The sequence below is a fragment of the Gopherus flavomarginatus genome, chromosome 14 (genome assembly GCF_025201925.1).
Source record: "Gopherus flavomarginatus isolate rGopFla2 chromosome 14, rGopFla2.mat.asm, whole genome shotgun sequence".
Lineage (NCBI taxonomy): Eukaryota > Metazoa > Chordata > Testudines > Testudinidae > Gopherus > Gopherus flavomarginatus.
The window spans coordinates 1006426-1024325 of NC_066630.1; the positions used below are offsets into that span (position 1 = coordinate 1006426).

The 17900-nt window shown below is 44.9% G+C and overlaps 2 protein-coding genes across 2 annotated transcripts in view; one reads left to right on the plus strand and one right to left on the minus strand.

Moving 5' to 3' along the window:
• Positions 1-4193, plus strand: part of LOC127033967 (uncharacterized) — an 85243-nt gene extending 81050 nt beyond the window's left edge. The window contains exon 2 of the mRNA XM_050922302.1: positions 3089-4193. Coding sequence (XP_050778259.1) covers positions 3089-4108 — 1020 coding nt within the window. The 3' untranslated portion in view covers positions 4109-4193. The remainder of the gene's footprint in view (positions 1-3088) is intronic.
• The window catches only part of PMFBP1 (polyamine modulated factor 1 binding protein 1), a 368361-nt gene that overhangs the window by 250303 nt on the left and 100158 nt on the right, over positions 1-17900 (minus strand). The window lies entirely within an intron of this gene.

Sequence of the window (17900 nt, forward strand, 5' to 3'; positions counted from 1 at the left end):
CCTCACCTCAACTAGTTAGTTTTCCCCCTAAGCGCCTGGTGCAGTCATGGCCCAATTTTATTCCAAAGTCACTGCCCTCGAAATAAGGCTGTGCATAATGTGTTTACTTCTCGGAGCACCAGCATCACTGATGAGAGTGGCAGGAGTGTGTATGGCTCTAGGCACAGTGCTGGCTAACCAATTGTTGCAGAGCAACTGGTAGAGTTTGCACCACAACAGGATCTTCTTTCTCCTCAAAAACAGCAAAGAATCCTGTGGCACCTTATAGACTAACAGACGTTTTGGAGCATGAGCTTTCGTGGGTGAATACCCACTTCTTCAGATGCATGTGGTGGAAATTTCCAGGGGCAGGTATATATATGCTAGCAAGCAAGCTAGAGATAACGAGGTCTGTTCAATCAGGGAGGATGAGGCCCTGTTCTAGCAGTTGAGGTGTGAAAACCAAGAGAGGAGAAACTGGTTCTGTAGTTGGCAAGCCATTCACAGTCTTTGTTCAATCCTGAGCTGATGGTGTCAAATTTGCAGATGAACTGAAGCTCAGCAGTTTCTCTTTGAAGTCTGGTCCTGAAGTTTTTTTGCTGCAGGATGGCCACCTTAAGGTCTGCAATAGTGTGGCCAGGGAGGTTGAAGTGCTCTCCTACAGGTTTTTGTATATTGCCATTCCTAATGTCTGATTTGTGTCCATTTATCCTTTTCCGTAGAGACTGTCCAGTTTGGCCGATGTACATAGCAGAGGGACATTGCTGGCATATGATGGCGTATATTACATTGGTGGATGTGCAGGTAAATGAACCAGTGATGGTGTGGCTGATCTGGTTAGGTCCTGTGATGGTGTCGCTGGTGTAGATATGTGGGCAGAGTTGGCATCGAGGTTTGTTGCATGGATTGGTTCCTGAGCTAGAGTTATTATGGTGCGGTGTGCGGTTACTGGTGAGAATATGTTTCAGGTTGGCAGGTTGTCTGTGGGCAAGGACTGGCCTGCCACCCAAGGCCTGTGAAAGTGTGGGATCATTGTCCAGGATGGGTTGTAGATCCTTGATGATGCGTTGGAGGGGTTTTAGCTAGGGGCTGTATGTGATGGCCAGTGGAGTCCTGTTGGTTTCTTTCTTGGGTTTGTCTTGCAGTAGGAGGCTTCTGGGTACACATCTGGCTCTGTTGATCTGTTTCCTTATTTCCTCGTGCGGGTATTGTAGTTTTGAGAAAGCTTGGTGGAGATTTTGTAGGTGTTGGTCTCTGTCTGAGGGGTTAGAGCAGATGCAGTTGTACCTCAGTGCTTGGCTGTAGACAATGGATTGTGTGATGTGTCCGGGATGGAAGCTGGAGGCATGAAGGTAGGCATAGCAGTCGGTAGGTTTTCGATATAGGGTGGTGTTAATGTGACCATCACTTATTTGCACCGTGGTGTCAAGAAAGTGGACCTCCCGTGTAGATTGTTCCAGGCTGAGGCTGATGGTGGGGTGGAAGCTGTTGAAATCGTGGTGGAATTTTTCCAGAGTCTCCTTCCCATGGGTCCAGATGATGAAGATGTCATCAATGTAGCGTAGGTAGAGAATGGGCGTGAGTGGACGAGAGCTGAGGAAGCGTTGTTCCAGGTCGGCCATAAAGATATTGGCATATTGTGGGGCCATGCGGGTGCCCATAGCAGTGCCACTGATCTGGAGATATATATTGTCATCGAATTTGAAATAGTTGTGTGTAAGTATAAAGGCACAGAGCTCAGCAGCCAGTTGTGCTGTGGCATCATCAGGGATAGTGTTCCTGACAGCTTGTATTCCATCTGTGTGTGGGATGTTTGTGTAGAGAGCCTCTACATCCATGGTGGCTAGGATGGTGTTTTCTGGGAGGTGACCAATGCATTGTAGTTTCCTTAGGAAATCAGTGGTGTCACGGAGATAGCTGGGAGTGCTGGTGGCATAGGGTCTGAGTAGAGAGTCCCTATATCCAGACAGTCCTTCAGTGAGAGTGCCAATGCCCGAGATGAAGGGGCGTCCAGGATTTCCGGGTTTGTGGATCTTGGGTAGTAGATAGAATAACCCTGGTCGGGGTTCTAGGGGTGTGTTGATTTCTTCTGGTGTTAGTGTAGGGAGTGTCCTGAGTATATGCTGTAGTTTCTTAGTGTATTCCTCAGTGGGATCTGAGGGAAGTGGCCTGTAGAATTTGGTATTGGAGAGTTGTCTGGCGGCCTCCTTTTGGTAGTCAGACCTGTTCATGATGACAACGGCACCTCCTTTATCAGCCTCTTTGATGATAATGTCAGGGTGGTTTCTGAGGCTGTGGATGGCATTGCGTTCTGCACAACTTAGGTTGTGAGGCAAGCGATGTTGTTGTTCCACGATTTCTGCCTGTGCACGCCGGCGGAAGCATTCGATGTATAGGTCCAGACTGTCATTTCGACCCTCAGGAGGAGTCCATGTGGAGTTCTTCTTCTTGTGCTGTTGGTGGGAGGGCGCCTGTGTATCAGTGCACTGTTCAGTGTTGTCCTGGAAGTATTCTTTGAGTCGGAGACGGCGAAAGTAGGCTTCCAGATCGCCACAGAACTGTATCATGTTGGTGGGGCTGGCAGGGCAGAGAGTCCCCGAGATAGGACAGACTTTTCTTCTGGGCTGAGTGTGTAGTTGGATAGATTGACGATATTGCTGGGTGGGTTAGGGGTACAACGGTTGTGGCCCCATGTGGCAGGTAGGAGTTTAGACAGCTTACAGTCCTTTTTCCTTTGTAGAGAGGTGAAGTGAGTAATGTAGATCTCCTGTCTTATTCTAGTGAAGTCCGTTTGTATAGAAGTTTGGTTATTAATGAGAGTCTCCAGGTTGGAGAGCTCTTTTTTGATGTTTTCCTGTTTGCTGTATATGATGCTGATCAGGTGGTTCCTCAGTTTTTTTGATAGAGTATGGCATAATCTCTCACTGTGGTCTGTGTAGTATGTAGATAGCAGTGGATTTTTTACCTTTAGTCCATTCTCTACCTACGCTACATTGATGACATCTTCATCATCTGGACCCATGGGAAGGAGACTCTGGAAAAATTCCACCACGATTTCAACAGCTTCCACCCCACCATCAACCTCAGCCTGGAACAATCTACACGGGAGGTCCACTTTCTTGACACCACGGTGCAAATAAGTGATGGTCACATTAACACCACCCTATATCGAAAACCTACCGACTGCTATGCCTACCTTCATGCCTCCAGCTTCCATCCCGGACACATCACACAATCCATTGTCTACAGCCAAGCACTGAGGTACAACTGCATCTGCTCTAACCCCTCAGACAGAGACCAACACCTACAAAATCTCCACCAAGCATTCTCAAAACTACAATACCCGCACGAGGAAATAAGGAAACAGATCAACAGAGCCAGATGTGTACCCAGAAGCCTCCTACTGCAAGACAAACCCAAGAAAGAAACCAACAGGACTCCACTGGCCATCACATACAGCCCCCAGCTAAAACCCCTCCAACGCATCATCAAAGATCTACAACCCATCCTGGACAATGATCCCACACTTTCACAGGCCTTGGGTGGCAGGCCAGTCCTAGCCCACAGACAACCTGCCAACCTGAAACATATTCTCACCAGTAACCGCACACCGCACCATAATAACTCTAGCTCAGGAACCAATCCATGCAACAAACCTCGATGCCAACTCTGCCCACATATCTACACCAGCGACACCATCACAGGACCTAACCAGATCAGCCACACCATCACTGGTTCATTTACCTGCACATCCACCAATGTAATATACGCCATCATATGCCAGCAATGCCCCTCTGCTATGTACATCGGCCAAACTGGACAGTCTCTACGGAAAAGGATAAATGGACACAAATCAGACATTAGGAATGGCAATATACAAAAACCTGTAGGAGAGCACTTCAACCTCCCTGGCCACACTATTGCAGACCTTAAGGTGGCCATCCTGCAGCAAAAAAACTTCAGGACCAGACTTCAAAGAGAAACTGCTGAACTTCAGTTCATCTGCAAATTTGACACCATCAGCTCAGGATTGAACAAAGACTGTGAATGGCTTGCCAACTACAGAACCAGTTTCTCCTCTCTTGGTTTTCACACCTCAACTGCTAGAACAGGGCCTCATCCTCCCTGATTGAACTGACCTCGTTATCTCTAGCTTGCTTGCTAGCATATATATACACCTGCCCCTGGAAATTTCCACCACATGCATCTGAAGAAGTGGGTATTCACCCACAAAAGCTCATGCTCCAAAACGTCTGTTAGTCTATAGGGTGCCACAGGATTCTTTGCTGCTTTTACAGATCCAGACTAACACGGCTACCCCTCTGATACTTTCTCCTCAAAGTTATCAGCACTTGTTGGGATGGGGAAACAAGTATCCAAGCAAAATCCAGACAATGTTCAACACTACAGATTTAAGGTTAGTCACATTTCAGCCCCCTGAGGTCCTCATGGGAACACAGGCTCATTTTTATTGGAGCATACCTATATAACCAGAGCGTGGCCCATGCCCATGCAAAGTAGGCAGTAGCCCTCTTTCACCAGAAATCAGTATGTCAGTATAAGTGAACCTATGGATAGGGAGGAGGAAATACTTAGAGAAGCAACCCATGTTTTCATAGGTGCCGACTTACTCAGACCTCGGAGGGTGCTTGACCCCTGTTTCGTCCCAAGCCCCTACCCACTCCACCCCTTCCTACAAGCCCCCACCCCCACCCTGCCTTTTCCCGCCCTACTCCACCCCTTCCTCCAACCCCCATCCCTGCCCCACCTCTTTTTGTCCCTCCCCTCCTCCACATGGCAGAACAGCTGTTCGTGGTGGGCGGGAGGCGCTGGGAGGGAGGGAGAGGAGCCAATCAGTGGGGCTGCTGGGGGGCAGGAGGCGGAAGTGCTGACCTTCGGGGCTGCTGAGTATCCTCTATTTTTTTTCCCTGTGGGTGCTCCAGCCCCAGAGCTCCCACGGAGTTGGCACCCTGTGCACGTTTTAAATTCAAATATCCTGTGAAGGCACAAGACTGAGCTAGAGCAAGGATAAGCATCTCATACCAAGTGTCTCCTCCTCTTTTGGTAAATGGCTTCAGGTACGTGCTAGAGCCCCACTCTGTGCCTCCCTCCCTGCCCAAACACAGTTTCAGGTATTCAGACTCCACCTCCTCCCTCTCTTTGGTACATACGATGTGGTGGGCTCCTTGCTATCTGTGCCTCTTGGATATTGTTTTGGGTAGGTACGCTTACAATATATTCCATGGAGTGGCCTCACTGTTTCTTACTATTCCAGAATCTGAAACATCCTGTGGTTTATTGATCCACATAACCATGCTCTGGCACTGATGTTTATCACTTGCATTCTTCCTGACTATTGCATCAAAACCGGAAGTGTGTGACACCATGGTCTCCAGTTGGCTGGGTTTAAATACCGCACAGTGAAAGTGCCCTCACATCCACCAGAAACAGCTTCCCTTTCAACTGTAACTGGCCTTAAATTACCAGTTCGATCCTACAGCTGCTGAACAGTCCAAGAACCATAGCTTCACACAACAGATGCTTCCATTCTCCCTAAGTTGAACACAGCAAAGCAGGTAATCAGGTTCTTCCCCTAGGGAATCCTCAGTCTAATGCAAGAAGAAAAGGGAATTATCACTACTGAGCTGCTGATACAAGAACAAAGCTCATGCTGTAATCTCCACAGGTTACTCCACAAATATGGATTTGCAAACACTTGAGAATACTGTGAACCCCCACCAAGAGTACTCAGGCCCAGGAATCAGAACAAATGAAAACAAGAGGATTCTTGAAGAGTTTGGATGGTTGGAAAACTGCATCTTGGGTTAACAATTTTCCTTTTCACTCTGAGAAGGGATCAATAAAATGAAGTCTCATCCCTATGTTCTAGTCAGTGGATCAAAGGATTAGAATACTCTTTCATGAAGAGACCAAGAAAGGCTACTCCAGTCCTGGAAGTGGATTGCTAGTTAGCCAGGTACACACGCCAGCTCATTCACCATTACACATACATACTATGGTTCCCCTGAGGACAGGCTTTGGTTACTTTAACAGTTTCCTTTCCTTACAAAAATGCTTCCCCCATCCCGCCCTAAACATAGCCTGAATCACATGTCCTTTCGGGCCCCTTGGTTCAGAGAGCTGGCATTAAAATAGACAGACTACTATCACAACCCTGCCTGGCCCCTCCTTCCTCCTCTCCCTAGTATGGCCACAATCTCAAGCAGAGTTTACTGCTACCACCATACACACACACACCAGTCACACAGACTTTACCTGCTGCCTCCCTCTATTAAAAATGTCATGTTTCCATTACAGCCTCCCACTAATAGATCAAGGATGTCATGCTCACAGTAAGCACATTCAACTCTCCAAACCACCACCAAACCCTGCCCCGCCCATGCCATACCTTTGGGAGTATCACATACTTCCCCACTCCCTGTGTCCAGGTAATGTAGGACATAAATTACAGCCTACCACACTCCCTGCACTTATACGTATGACTCTCTCACCCTTGTCACCACTACTGGGTCTGTCCCAAAAGAGCTTAGATACATTCTGTTTCACAGGGGCAGCGTTACCACATCTCATGATTTGATCACAACTCTTGAATATCTGGTGTTTTTGTTAAAACCTCAGGTCCTGGAGACATGCAGTATTGTGAGATTCTCAGCTTCCATTTGAAAACATAATTTTCTAGGCTTTCTGGTTGCAAAGGAAAGCCTTAAAACATTACTCCTAAGGTTCAAACCCCAGACAAAAACCTAAAAGATCTATAATGTATTTTTAATATCTCATGATTTTTGAGAACTTGGAGGTTGGAAATACTATAATGGGGGAGTTTTCCAAAAGCTGATTATTACTTGTTTTAACATAGTCAGGAAAGAGTACAATCTATACAAAGCCAGAACCCTGGCAGGCTGGCTCCTTACTCTGGAGGGTGTTCTACCAGCTGGGATATTACAGAAAAATAAATGGTGTCATTCCCAATGCATCCAGACGCCTGAAGTGCTAACAAGCAGAAAATAAGATGCTGGAAGCAGAGAACAGTATGCCAGTCCTGCCTCACTTTGGGTGTGTGTGTGTGGGAGGTGTGTAACGGTCGATCCCCCTAATGATTTGGGCATGCGAATGTAAAGTTCCTCTCCCCACCCCCACCAGCTTGAAAAAAAGCTAACACAAGCACCTCTGGCAATAACCTGGAGTCCTCAGATCCCCAGATAGGGAGGTTACTTACTTGTACAGTAACTGGAGTTCTTTGAGATGCGTGGTCCCTATCTGTATTCCATTATGGGTACACATGCACTCAATGCACCTGAGACGGGAAGATTTTTGCTAGCAGTGTCTGTTGGTCAGTGCTCGTGCCCTTCCTCTCCTCAAGCTCCAAACCAAGGGTATAAGGGACAGTATGAACCTACTGTGTTCTCCAGTTCCTTCTCTACTATGAATCTTGAGTAAAGATCAGAAGGAGAATGGATAGTGGAATAGAGATAGTGACCATACATCGCAAAGAATTCCAGTTACTATACAGGTAAGTAGCCTTTTTTCTTCTTCAAGTGCTGGCTCCTATCTGTATTCCTCTTTCTACTGGGGAGAAGGGTGCAAAAACTTGTGTGGTATTGATGACTAAAGGACTGCTGAGACAAAGGATGCATCAACTCCAGAGGCTTGCACTAGGGCATAAGGTTTTGTGAAGGAAGGGATTGAGCTCTGTGTTGCCACTTTACAGATGTCAATAAGTAGGGCGTTTCATGAAGCATGGCTATGGACACTGCCTTGGTTCTGGCAGAGTGGGCCTCACACCTCGTGGAGGAAGGGTATCAGCTAACTGGTACTAGAATAGGATACAGCCTGAAATCCACTTAGAAAGTCTCTGAGAAGAGTTTGCCTGTCCCTTTATCCATTTTGCCAATGAAATGAACAATTTTGTTCTTTGTAGGTTGAATATCAATGTCAGGCGTATGTCCACGGAATGAAGTCTCCTAGCCTCACTGGTGGCACATGGCTTCAGAAAAAAGAGAGGTAAAATGTATTGTCTGGGTTAGGTGACAGTCTCAGATTGTTTTTGGGGTGTAGTCCCAAGGAAACCTTATCCTTATGGAATATTGAGTATGATGCATCACCCATAAGGGCCCCTAGTTCTCCTACCATTTTTGTCAAAGGGATGGCCCCTAGAAAGATGATCTTCACAGATCAATGGAAGCAAGCACGTCACTAAAAGGTTCAAATAGTGGCTCAGTTAACACCGAGAGGACCAGGAGAAGATCCCAGGTCAGAGAAGGTTTCATTACTGCAGAGAAATTCTGACTGGGCCCTTTGGAAAACAAACATTTAGCATTTACTGTATGGCTGAAGATGGAGTGCTTGTCGGTGGGAGGGTGGCAGGCACTAATTGCTGCTAAGTGTGTTCCTAGGGAGCTAAGGGAAAGACATGAGGTCTTTAAGGTGAACAGATAGTCTGAAATAGTGTAAATGTCTGATTCTTTTGGGGACAGCTGGCAATTGTTGAGCCCTAGTAGAAAATCTCTTCCACTTAGCAAAGTAGCACTTTCTGGTGGATTCTACCTGTTGTTGCTAAGGATGGTTTGAATGGCTACAGAATATGTCTGCTCTAGGTTGAACACCCATCCGAATACCAAGTCATAATGTAGATGGATTCTGGATTAGTCTATCTGATTTTGTCCCATTCTGTGTCAAGAGGTCTAGCTGATGAGCGGGCAGGATGACAGTTGGAGAAGGTTAGGGAATCAAAACTGTCTGGGGCATCGGGCAGCAATGAGGATGATCACCACACCATCTTGCTGCATCTTCCTGAGAACTCAAGCTAAGAGCGGGTTGAGGGAGAAGGCATACCTTAAGTGTCCCACCAATGGGATCAGAAGGGCATCTCCCCTGGAGTCCTGACAGCGCCACCTGGAGCACTATATTTTCCATTTCCTATTTTCTCATGGCACAAACAAGTCCCAAGATACAGATCACCATTGTCTGAACACACTCCTCACCAGGAATCGTGTAGCTCCCTTTCATGGTCGATCAAGAAACATTTGCTAAGGTACTGATTTGGTTTGTTCACAGACTCTGACCTCCTGGCTTTGACCGCTGGACTGCAACTACGGGGCTGTTTTGGCTTGTCTACAGACTCTGATCTCAGGTCTGCCCCCAGCTCTCAGTTCCAGCTCCACCCTCTGCCTAGTCCTGACCCTACATCCAGCTTCAGCGACCAGTGTGACTGTCAGGAGGCAGCTCCTGACACATGGGCTCTTTCTGAGCCGATTGATTAAACTGGTCATCAGTTGGAATCTGTCTAGAGGTACGTAACCTCTGGCCCTAACAGCGTCTAGAGTTGCTCTGATAAATTGGAACTAAAATGCACTTTTCTGTGTTCACGCACATCCCCAGTGATGCTAGATGACTGAGCAGAGATCAGGTTGATATCAGTAGCTCCTGATGAGATTTCCCCGTCAATAGCTAATTGTCTTGATAAGGAAAGTCTGTTAAGCTGTGTAGTTGGAAATGTACAGCCACTACTGAAAGCACCTTTGTGAATACTCTGGGCACCATCGCTAGGCCGAAGGTGAGCATCCTGTATTGATAATGGATTAGATCTACAGTGAACCTCAGGAATATCTTGTGAGAGGGGTGGATGTTTATATGAAAACAAGCATCCTTCATCTCGAGAGCTGTGAACCAGTCATCATTGCTTAGGGGCAGAATGATCGATGCCAGGGTTCTCATCCTGAACCTCAACCTGAATAAAGACACTTAGCTGCTGGGAGGTCTAAAACTGGTCTCTTTTTCTTGGGGATGACAAAATATTTGGAACAAAATCCCATTCCGGATGGGGTCTTATGGCTCCCCACTGAAGTAGGGAGTCTAGTCTCTTAACTATTATCTCTTGAGAGTGCTCCCTGAAAAGGACTGCGGAAGAGGGTTTTGGATGGAGAGCGGAAAGGAACTCTGTGGCATATCTGAAATCAATGATGCAAAGAACCCATTTGTCCATTATCCACCATGCAGGGGAAAAATTCGGTAGGCAGCCACCAAATCGGATTTCTGAGGTGGGAGTACATAACATCCGAGTTGGTTCACAGGTCTCTGAGAGCCTGTCAAAAGTATTTCCTGATGGGAGGTTGTGGTTGGATGGAACAGCATTGCATTTGTTCCACTGCATCCTCTGTCGCTTTCATGGTGGTTCATATCCTCTTTGTGGGCAGAAGGGCTGTAATGCTGCTCTATGCTTGTACGGTTGTCTATGATACTTCCTATTTGGTGCTAAGTATCAGAGGGGTAGCCGTGTTAGTCTGGATCTGTAAAAGCAGCAAAGAATCCTGTGGCACCTTATAGACTAACAGACGTTTTGGAGCATGAGCTTTCGTGGGTGAATACCCACTTCGTCAGATGCAGCAAAGAATCCTGTGGCACCTTACAGACTAACAGACGTTTTGGAGCATGAGCTTTTGTGGGTGAATACTATTTGGTGCTGGAGTCTCTCTCTCAGGAAGAGGAGGGTTGTCCTTGAGTCTTTTAATTAGTGTAATGACTCACTCATCTTTAATTATATAAATTGTCCCCATCAAAGGACAAATCCTCCACTGTGGATTGAATACCTAATCCTGAAAATAAAGCCAGGACTGCTGATGCATGGTGATTAGAGAGACAAGATGGGTGAGGTAATATCTTTTATTGGACCAATTTCTGTTGGTGACAGAGACAGGCTTTCGAGCTATCCAGAGCTCTTCTCCAGGTCTGGGAACGGTACTCAGAGTACTACCTATGCTAAACTATCTATCTGTTTGACCTTGTATTTAGCTGAGACACTCTGAGTAAATTTCCCCTGGCCTGGAGAAGAGCTCTGTGTACCTCACGCATCTGGTCTCCTTAATTGTCATGTATCAGCAGCTAAATGGACAATTGGTCTGACCCACTGTGGCCATTCCTGTGTTCTTATCAGGGAGAGATCAATAACTTCGCCACTGAGAAACATTAGTCTTTATAGACTATCCATGATCTCCTAACTCCCCACACCCGCTCCATGATGTCACAAAGTGGTGTACCCTATGCCATGAGGACCTCCTAAACTTATGCTGGACCCCTCTCACTGCCTTACTGGGGACCATGGGACCCATGCATGCAATATCTTGAATCGGTACAGTCCCATCGAGACACACATCAGCCTTTTCCTTCCAGAGACTAGCTTGAGCTCCTTCAGGAGCCCAGAGAGGAAGAAAAGGAAGAGCCAGATCAGCAGCATTGCCGGTCCTAACAGTAAAATCATGGAGAGCCTGAAAAGTAGTGTATTGGTTCTACACTTGTTTGCTCTTTACCGTATACTTTCCCAGTACCAAGCTGGATGATGGCATGAATCCTGGTGCAGGAATAGAGTGCATCAAAGTTGTCAGTGTACCTAATACTCATATACACAACACCAAAGAGAGCACCATAGAAGAGATTGGTGCAAAGGAAGGCACTGCACCCAGTGCCAAAGCACTCACTACCACAGTAATTCCTGATGCTCTAGCCTTGGTACCAGAAACAGCTAACTTCAGGTCTCAGCACCACACTCCCTTCAAGCTCCCACAGTACCTGATTTATGGGAACAATGAGGTGACATGCCTTTTTGACAGAAGTTTCCATCGACGATATGCTCCTAACTGTAGAAGAGGAGCAATGCTCTTTTCCTTCTAAGCACTTAAAATAGCAACCATCCTTCCAGAGTCTGAAGCCAGAGCTTTCAAAGATGGAGCCTAGAGGCTAGTGGATACATAACTCCAGGCACTTCGGGACTGCCGTGGAACATGAACATGAAGCATTTGTTGGAGATGTGGAATTCCCTTAAACAAAAAAGGCATCTGGTATGCCCATCATTTACAGTACCTGCCATCTTGCAAGAGAAGCAATGTTTAAAATCAGAGGACTCAAGTAGAGAAATTTAAAAAACACCTTATTCAAAATGTGCCAATGGACAATTAAACACACACTAACCTAACTAGCACTATTAAAATTTAGAGATTGAGAAAATGATGAGTAATGATGCAAAAACCAGGAGCTGTCTCTCACCCCCTCAGACAGTGAGAAGGAAATGAGTAGCAGCTGGGCCCACAGTGCCCTTCATGCTCTCAGGTCAGGAGCACAAGAACATTCAGGGCACATGCACAGCCCCAGTGGACTGCTGGCCAAAAGTATCCAACCTTGAGCGCGTGAGTAGTATGCACTCCAACAGTGGAATATATAAATGGACAAGCTCTCAAAGAAGAACTTTACCAAGTCCTATCCCTTCTAAAGAAAATAAAATAAGGCAAATTAGCCCTGAGTTAAGGCCTCCCATGTTCTCATAACTCACAAAAAGTCCTAGGTGGGAGAGAAAACAGAAAAGCCAACAGCCTAGCAGTGAGCTCAGACTCTTCTTTGTCACCCAGAACCTCAGACTGTTCCTGCAAACAAAAAGAAAAGGGTCTGCTCTTCAGCTTTCAGTTTTTTAAAACTTTCTATGATAAAAACAAGAAAGAGTATGTAAAAATAATGGGCAAGAAGGGTTTCCTGCTGGGCATTTGCTTAAGAATTCAGCTTCAGTGCATTTCTTCCATGCCTGCCACAAATCAGGAATGTTTCTCTGCATTTGGCAGCCAGTAATTCATTATCTGAGTCCCTGAATTCACTCTATCTCCACAGTCTTGACATAATCAGCTAGTTTCTCCTAGGCAACACAAAAGAAGCCAGTCTTCCTTCTGTGGATTATTACTACTAACTTTTTTTGTGGTAGCGCTCAAAGGCAATGGTGCAAGTGGCTCTGCACAGGGATGGCAAACACTAGTTGACACACCAGTAGAAGGAGTCAGCCCAGGGAGAAGGGTGGGTCTTCCTGCCATAAATCACAAGGCACTAACAGGGATCTAACAGGGCCCTCCAGTAGCCAAAATATAGACTCACAGGGCCAGAGGAGACCTCAAGAAGTCTTCTAGTTCAGTCCTCTGCACTCATAAGTATTATCTAGACCATCCCTGACAGGGGTTTGTCTAATCTGCTCTTAAAAATCTTTACTGATGGAGATTCCACAACCTCCCTGGGCAATCTATTCCAGGGTTTAACCAGCCTGACAGTTAGGAATTTTTTCCTAATGTCCAGCCCAAACTGCCCCTGCTGCAATTTAAGCCCATTGCATCTTGTCCTATTCTTGGAAATTAACTAAAACAATTTTTCTCCCTCCTCTTTGTAACAACCTTTTATGTACTTGAAAACTGCTTTTTTGCCACATTGTTACACTGGTGACCCAGATTTAGCTTGCAACCCACTATGACCCCCAGATTCCTTTCTGCATTACTCTTTGTTGGGCAGTCATTTCCTATTTTGTATGCATGCAACTGACTGTTCCTTCCTAAACGAAGTACTTTGCATTTGTCCTTATTGAATTTCATCTTATTTATTTCAGACCATTTCTCCAGTTTGCCCAGATCATTTTGAATTCTAATTCTATCCTCCAAAGCACGTGCAAACCCCCTCTGCTTGGCATCATCCACAAACTTTATAAGTGTACTCTCTATGCCATTATCTAGATCATTGATGAAGATATTGAACAGAACCAGACTCAGAACTGGTCACTGCGGGACCACACTCAATACGTCCTTCCAGCATGTCTGTGAACCACTGATGAATACTCTCTGCGAACAGTTTTCCAACCAGTTATGCACCCACCTTACAGTAGCTCCATCTAGGCTGTATCTCCCTAGTTTGTTTATGAGAAGGTCATGCATAACTGTATCAAACGCCTTACTAAAGTCAAGATCTACCACATCTACCACTTCCCCTCTATACACAAGACTTTTTACCCTGTCAAAGAAAGCTATTAGGTTGATTTGTTCTTGACAAATCCTTGCTGACTTTTACTTATCACCTTATTATCTTCTAGGTGTTTGCAAACTGATTGCTTAATTATTTGCTTCATTATTTTTCTGGGTACAGAAGTTAAGATGACTGGTCTGTAATTCCCGGGTTGCCCTTATTCCTCTTTTTACAGATGGGCACTATATTTGCCCTTTTCCAGCCTCTGGAATCTCACTTGTCTTCCATGACATAAATGTTTCCCAATCTTCACTCAAAATAAAGCATGCCAGCGCACCTGCACCAAACCCCCAGAATCACCAGAGAGTCAGTTCTCCCACACAGCTGAGGATCCCAAAGGCTGGGTGGCGTCTGTGAGACCAGCAAAGGAAATGTCACCCAGCCTCAGTCTAGCCTGAGCTGAGGACACTAGTAGGTGTGGCTCTTTCCACACACACAGGATTCCCCTTCCTTCCCTTCCAGCACTGAGGGCTCTTATATAGAGTGGGAGGCAGAGGAGGACCTTCCCTTCTTGACAACTGCCTCTGTCCCTGTGATGACAGACAGCTGTTCCCTGCCAGCCCAGGGACAAGATCTATATACCCTGTCACTGGCCTTGATCAGGATCAGATTCCATTACGCTACATGCTGTACAAAACACACAGAAAGACAGTCCCCACCATGGAGAGGTTATAATCCAAATGGGTTTTTGAGTCTTAAAATCAGTGAAAAACTAGACACGTTCTTATCTCAAGTAGTTACTTAGTCATATTATAACAGTATACATAAGCACTGATGTATAAAGGCACTGACTTCATTTCCAGTATACAGTAAATCATGGTTTGGTGGGAAGAAAGAATGAGCTGAAATTTTGCAGCCAAACTGAAAACTTGCACATCGTTTTCTGACATACAATTACAGAGAGAGTTCGGCCCTTTGTACCACAGACAGATATGGTTACAGCCAGCAATTTCTATGGATTGCTAAAGATTTAAAGAATATATATATCTCCAGACTATGGACAGTCTCAGTTGGGAAATATATAATTTTGTAAAAAGAGTACTCCTTTAATTCATCTAATTCCTCTTAATATTTTGAAGAAAACAAGTTTTACAATGGCCCTGAAGTTAAAATCTGACAGTCACCTACTTATCTCACACAGAATTCTGTTTTCATATAATTTTTTCCAACAACGGCAGTATCATACTGTGTCTCTGAAGTGCATAACAATCTGTCAAGCGTTTTTAAGTGCCTTTTCTTACCTAATTTAAATGGCACTGGCCTAAGTCTTAGTTAAGATATCTGTGCAAATGTTCTTTTTCTAATGAATAAAAATTGTTTACTAAACGATTAAGCCTTTTCTGGCTTATCAACAGTGTATTTAAACCTTTTTCACAAGAGCACTCTTTGCTTTTCACAAGACTGTAAGTACTTCTAACTCCTATTCTGCTAACAACGAGGCACAGAAAATACACTGAATGAACAGAATATGGGTATCAGTTATCTAATTTCAACATCATCCTGCCTGTAGCGTTACAAGGAATTATTTTTGCCACCTGTGGTGTGTGACTGCCATGTACCCCATCAGCTGCTGCTCCCAAGCATTCTACTGCTACTACACCCCTGCAGAAAAGCGGCATGATCTCAACACCATAGCAATGCCATGGATACTGGCACAAAGCACAGTAATATTTAGTAGGAAATACCCCACGGTAAGTATATAAAGGCTGGCTAATATTGTTACTTAGTGAGAAACAGTAACAATATTAACCAGCTTTTATACACTTACCATGGAGTATTTCATGCTAAATATTACTGTACTTTGTGCCAGTATCCATGGACCCACTGTGAACCTGGGATGTTCCTTGCATTGAAAATATGTACCAGCCTTGAAAAAAAGGGAAATATATAAAAACCTTTATTAAAACTACATTAACAACCTGATTTCCACCCACAAAACCCACAATATTCATAGTAAAGTTGCAACTTTGTCCTTAAAATTTTTCTTCCTGAGACTTGGCATATCAGTATACTGAAGGCAAATTCAGTTTGTCCACTGTTCCTCAGTGCCTGATTAAGGACTGTCTGAACAGCACATAACCAACAGCTGAATGTAAGTGACAGTCTTAGTTCTTATTTCTTGGCACTCGTGGGTTGCAGTCAGACCTTTACCATCATTTGAATGCAATTTTTGTATTTAATTTCACAATGGTTTCTTTTTTTGCCAGTTCTGCAATCTAAAATTACTGCTTTTCCCACACTCTCTTTCTGAGGCTATGGCCTTTGGCAAAGAGAATGACAGGGAAAATATTTATAAGCCACAGACCTGTCATAAACTCCATCCAGGCAAAGGATTGGTAGTAATGTCCCACTGCCAGACTTACAGATATCACTAAAGAGCTTCAGAAATTTTCAGTTTCAATAAATTTCTAATCAACCAATTTCCCAGACCAACTGATCGAGCTGTCCAAGTCTGCTGGATGTCAGTAAGGCCACACATTGCTTTTCAGCCAGAAAGCAGAACCCATTATGAATAATGCTAGAGTACACGTGAAAGAGATTGTCCTTTCTACAACTTATGGCCTGGAGGCTTCAATATTTCATTGGCCATAATTCAATTTGCCCCTTCTTAAAAGATCTGCTTCTGTGACCCACTCCCCACCCTTGAAAACATGCTCAGCTAATAATTTCCGGTTAATGAAATCAATTACTAACCTCTCCCCCAACCCTTACTATTCCCTGATTGGGCCAGAGAGAAAAGGAAGCTGCAACTAGCTGGGGAGGAACAGAAATGGGGATAAAACAGCAATAAAAAGTAATTACATAAAAATGCTAACCATAATACAACTGTTAGTTTGCTTAACCCAGTGGGCTTGAGAATTCCAAGTATCGGCCATTGTCTGTGCTCAGGCAGACAAGAATAATAAAAACAGAGAAAGGATCTTTCAATGAGATTATTAAACCAGTGCATGAAAAATAAGAGTTGTCATTACACTGCAAAGGGGGGAGACAGAGAGAGAGAAACTCACTGAAATTTCTTTCTGTAGATTTGCCTTTGTGATCTGCAAGGTGCTGTTCTCCTGCTTATGCTCTGTTACCCTGGCAACATACTCCTGTAAAATAAAGATTATTAAAGCGCATATGATTATTCGGCCACTGAATGAATGAGGCAGCGCTTCTGAAATTTCTTATCAGAGAAATTCAATTTTAGGACAAATTGTGTTTTTGCCGCCTCTCAGCTTCCCCCTCCCTCCCACAATACCAATAAAATCATCATCGCTACAGCTGTACATGCTATCTTGTCACTAATTCTTTCATGCTTTTCCTTTCCCATTCCAGGTTTTATTTGAATTCCATAAAAGCAGGTGCTTTCCTCAGTTTGTGGGATTTTGTTTTGGTAGGTGGCTTTTTGATTTTTGATAACTGGAGCCCATTTTTCTTCTGACATACACAGCTACAGAGAGCAGAGCTGGGAAGCCAGTCAGTAACTTGCTCCCACCACACCGTAGTAGTTACAGGAAAGATCCCACATTCAGCCTATGGTCGGAGACGCCATTAAGAGTTGCACACTTACACAGCAGCCGCTCCCGTCCATTCCCTTCCTCCTGGACCCTATTTCCCTTTCTGCTCCATGTTGCCTCTGCTCTATTTTAAGTTCATCTCAAGAGCGGACAGTTTGGAAGCCTGACGACTAACCAGTCTATGATGATTTTCGGCTAATGCCTTCCCTCCTGGGCACTTCATTGCTGGCAACAATGCTCAACTCCAAAACTATTTATTGTCCCAGAGAAAGACATCCTGCCGTCCCTTATAGTTAAAAACAGGCCGCTGCCTTTGTAAGGCTGACTTAGATAGCACACAACACTGAGCTGGCAGACATCACCTCATGGCTTGTGAATCAGTCAGAAAGAATCTCTCTTAGGTACTTTTGAGGCACCTACCACTGAGGTAATGTAAACACTGTTTTGTTACTATGGCAATTTATGCTATTTCTGTACCACAAATAGACTGAATTTTTTGTGTTGTCCAAAGGTGCTTTCTTCTCTCCAACTGCCCACTGTTATGATGTGTTTGTATTCTGGTAATGATTGGAGCACTTGCAGCCC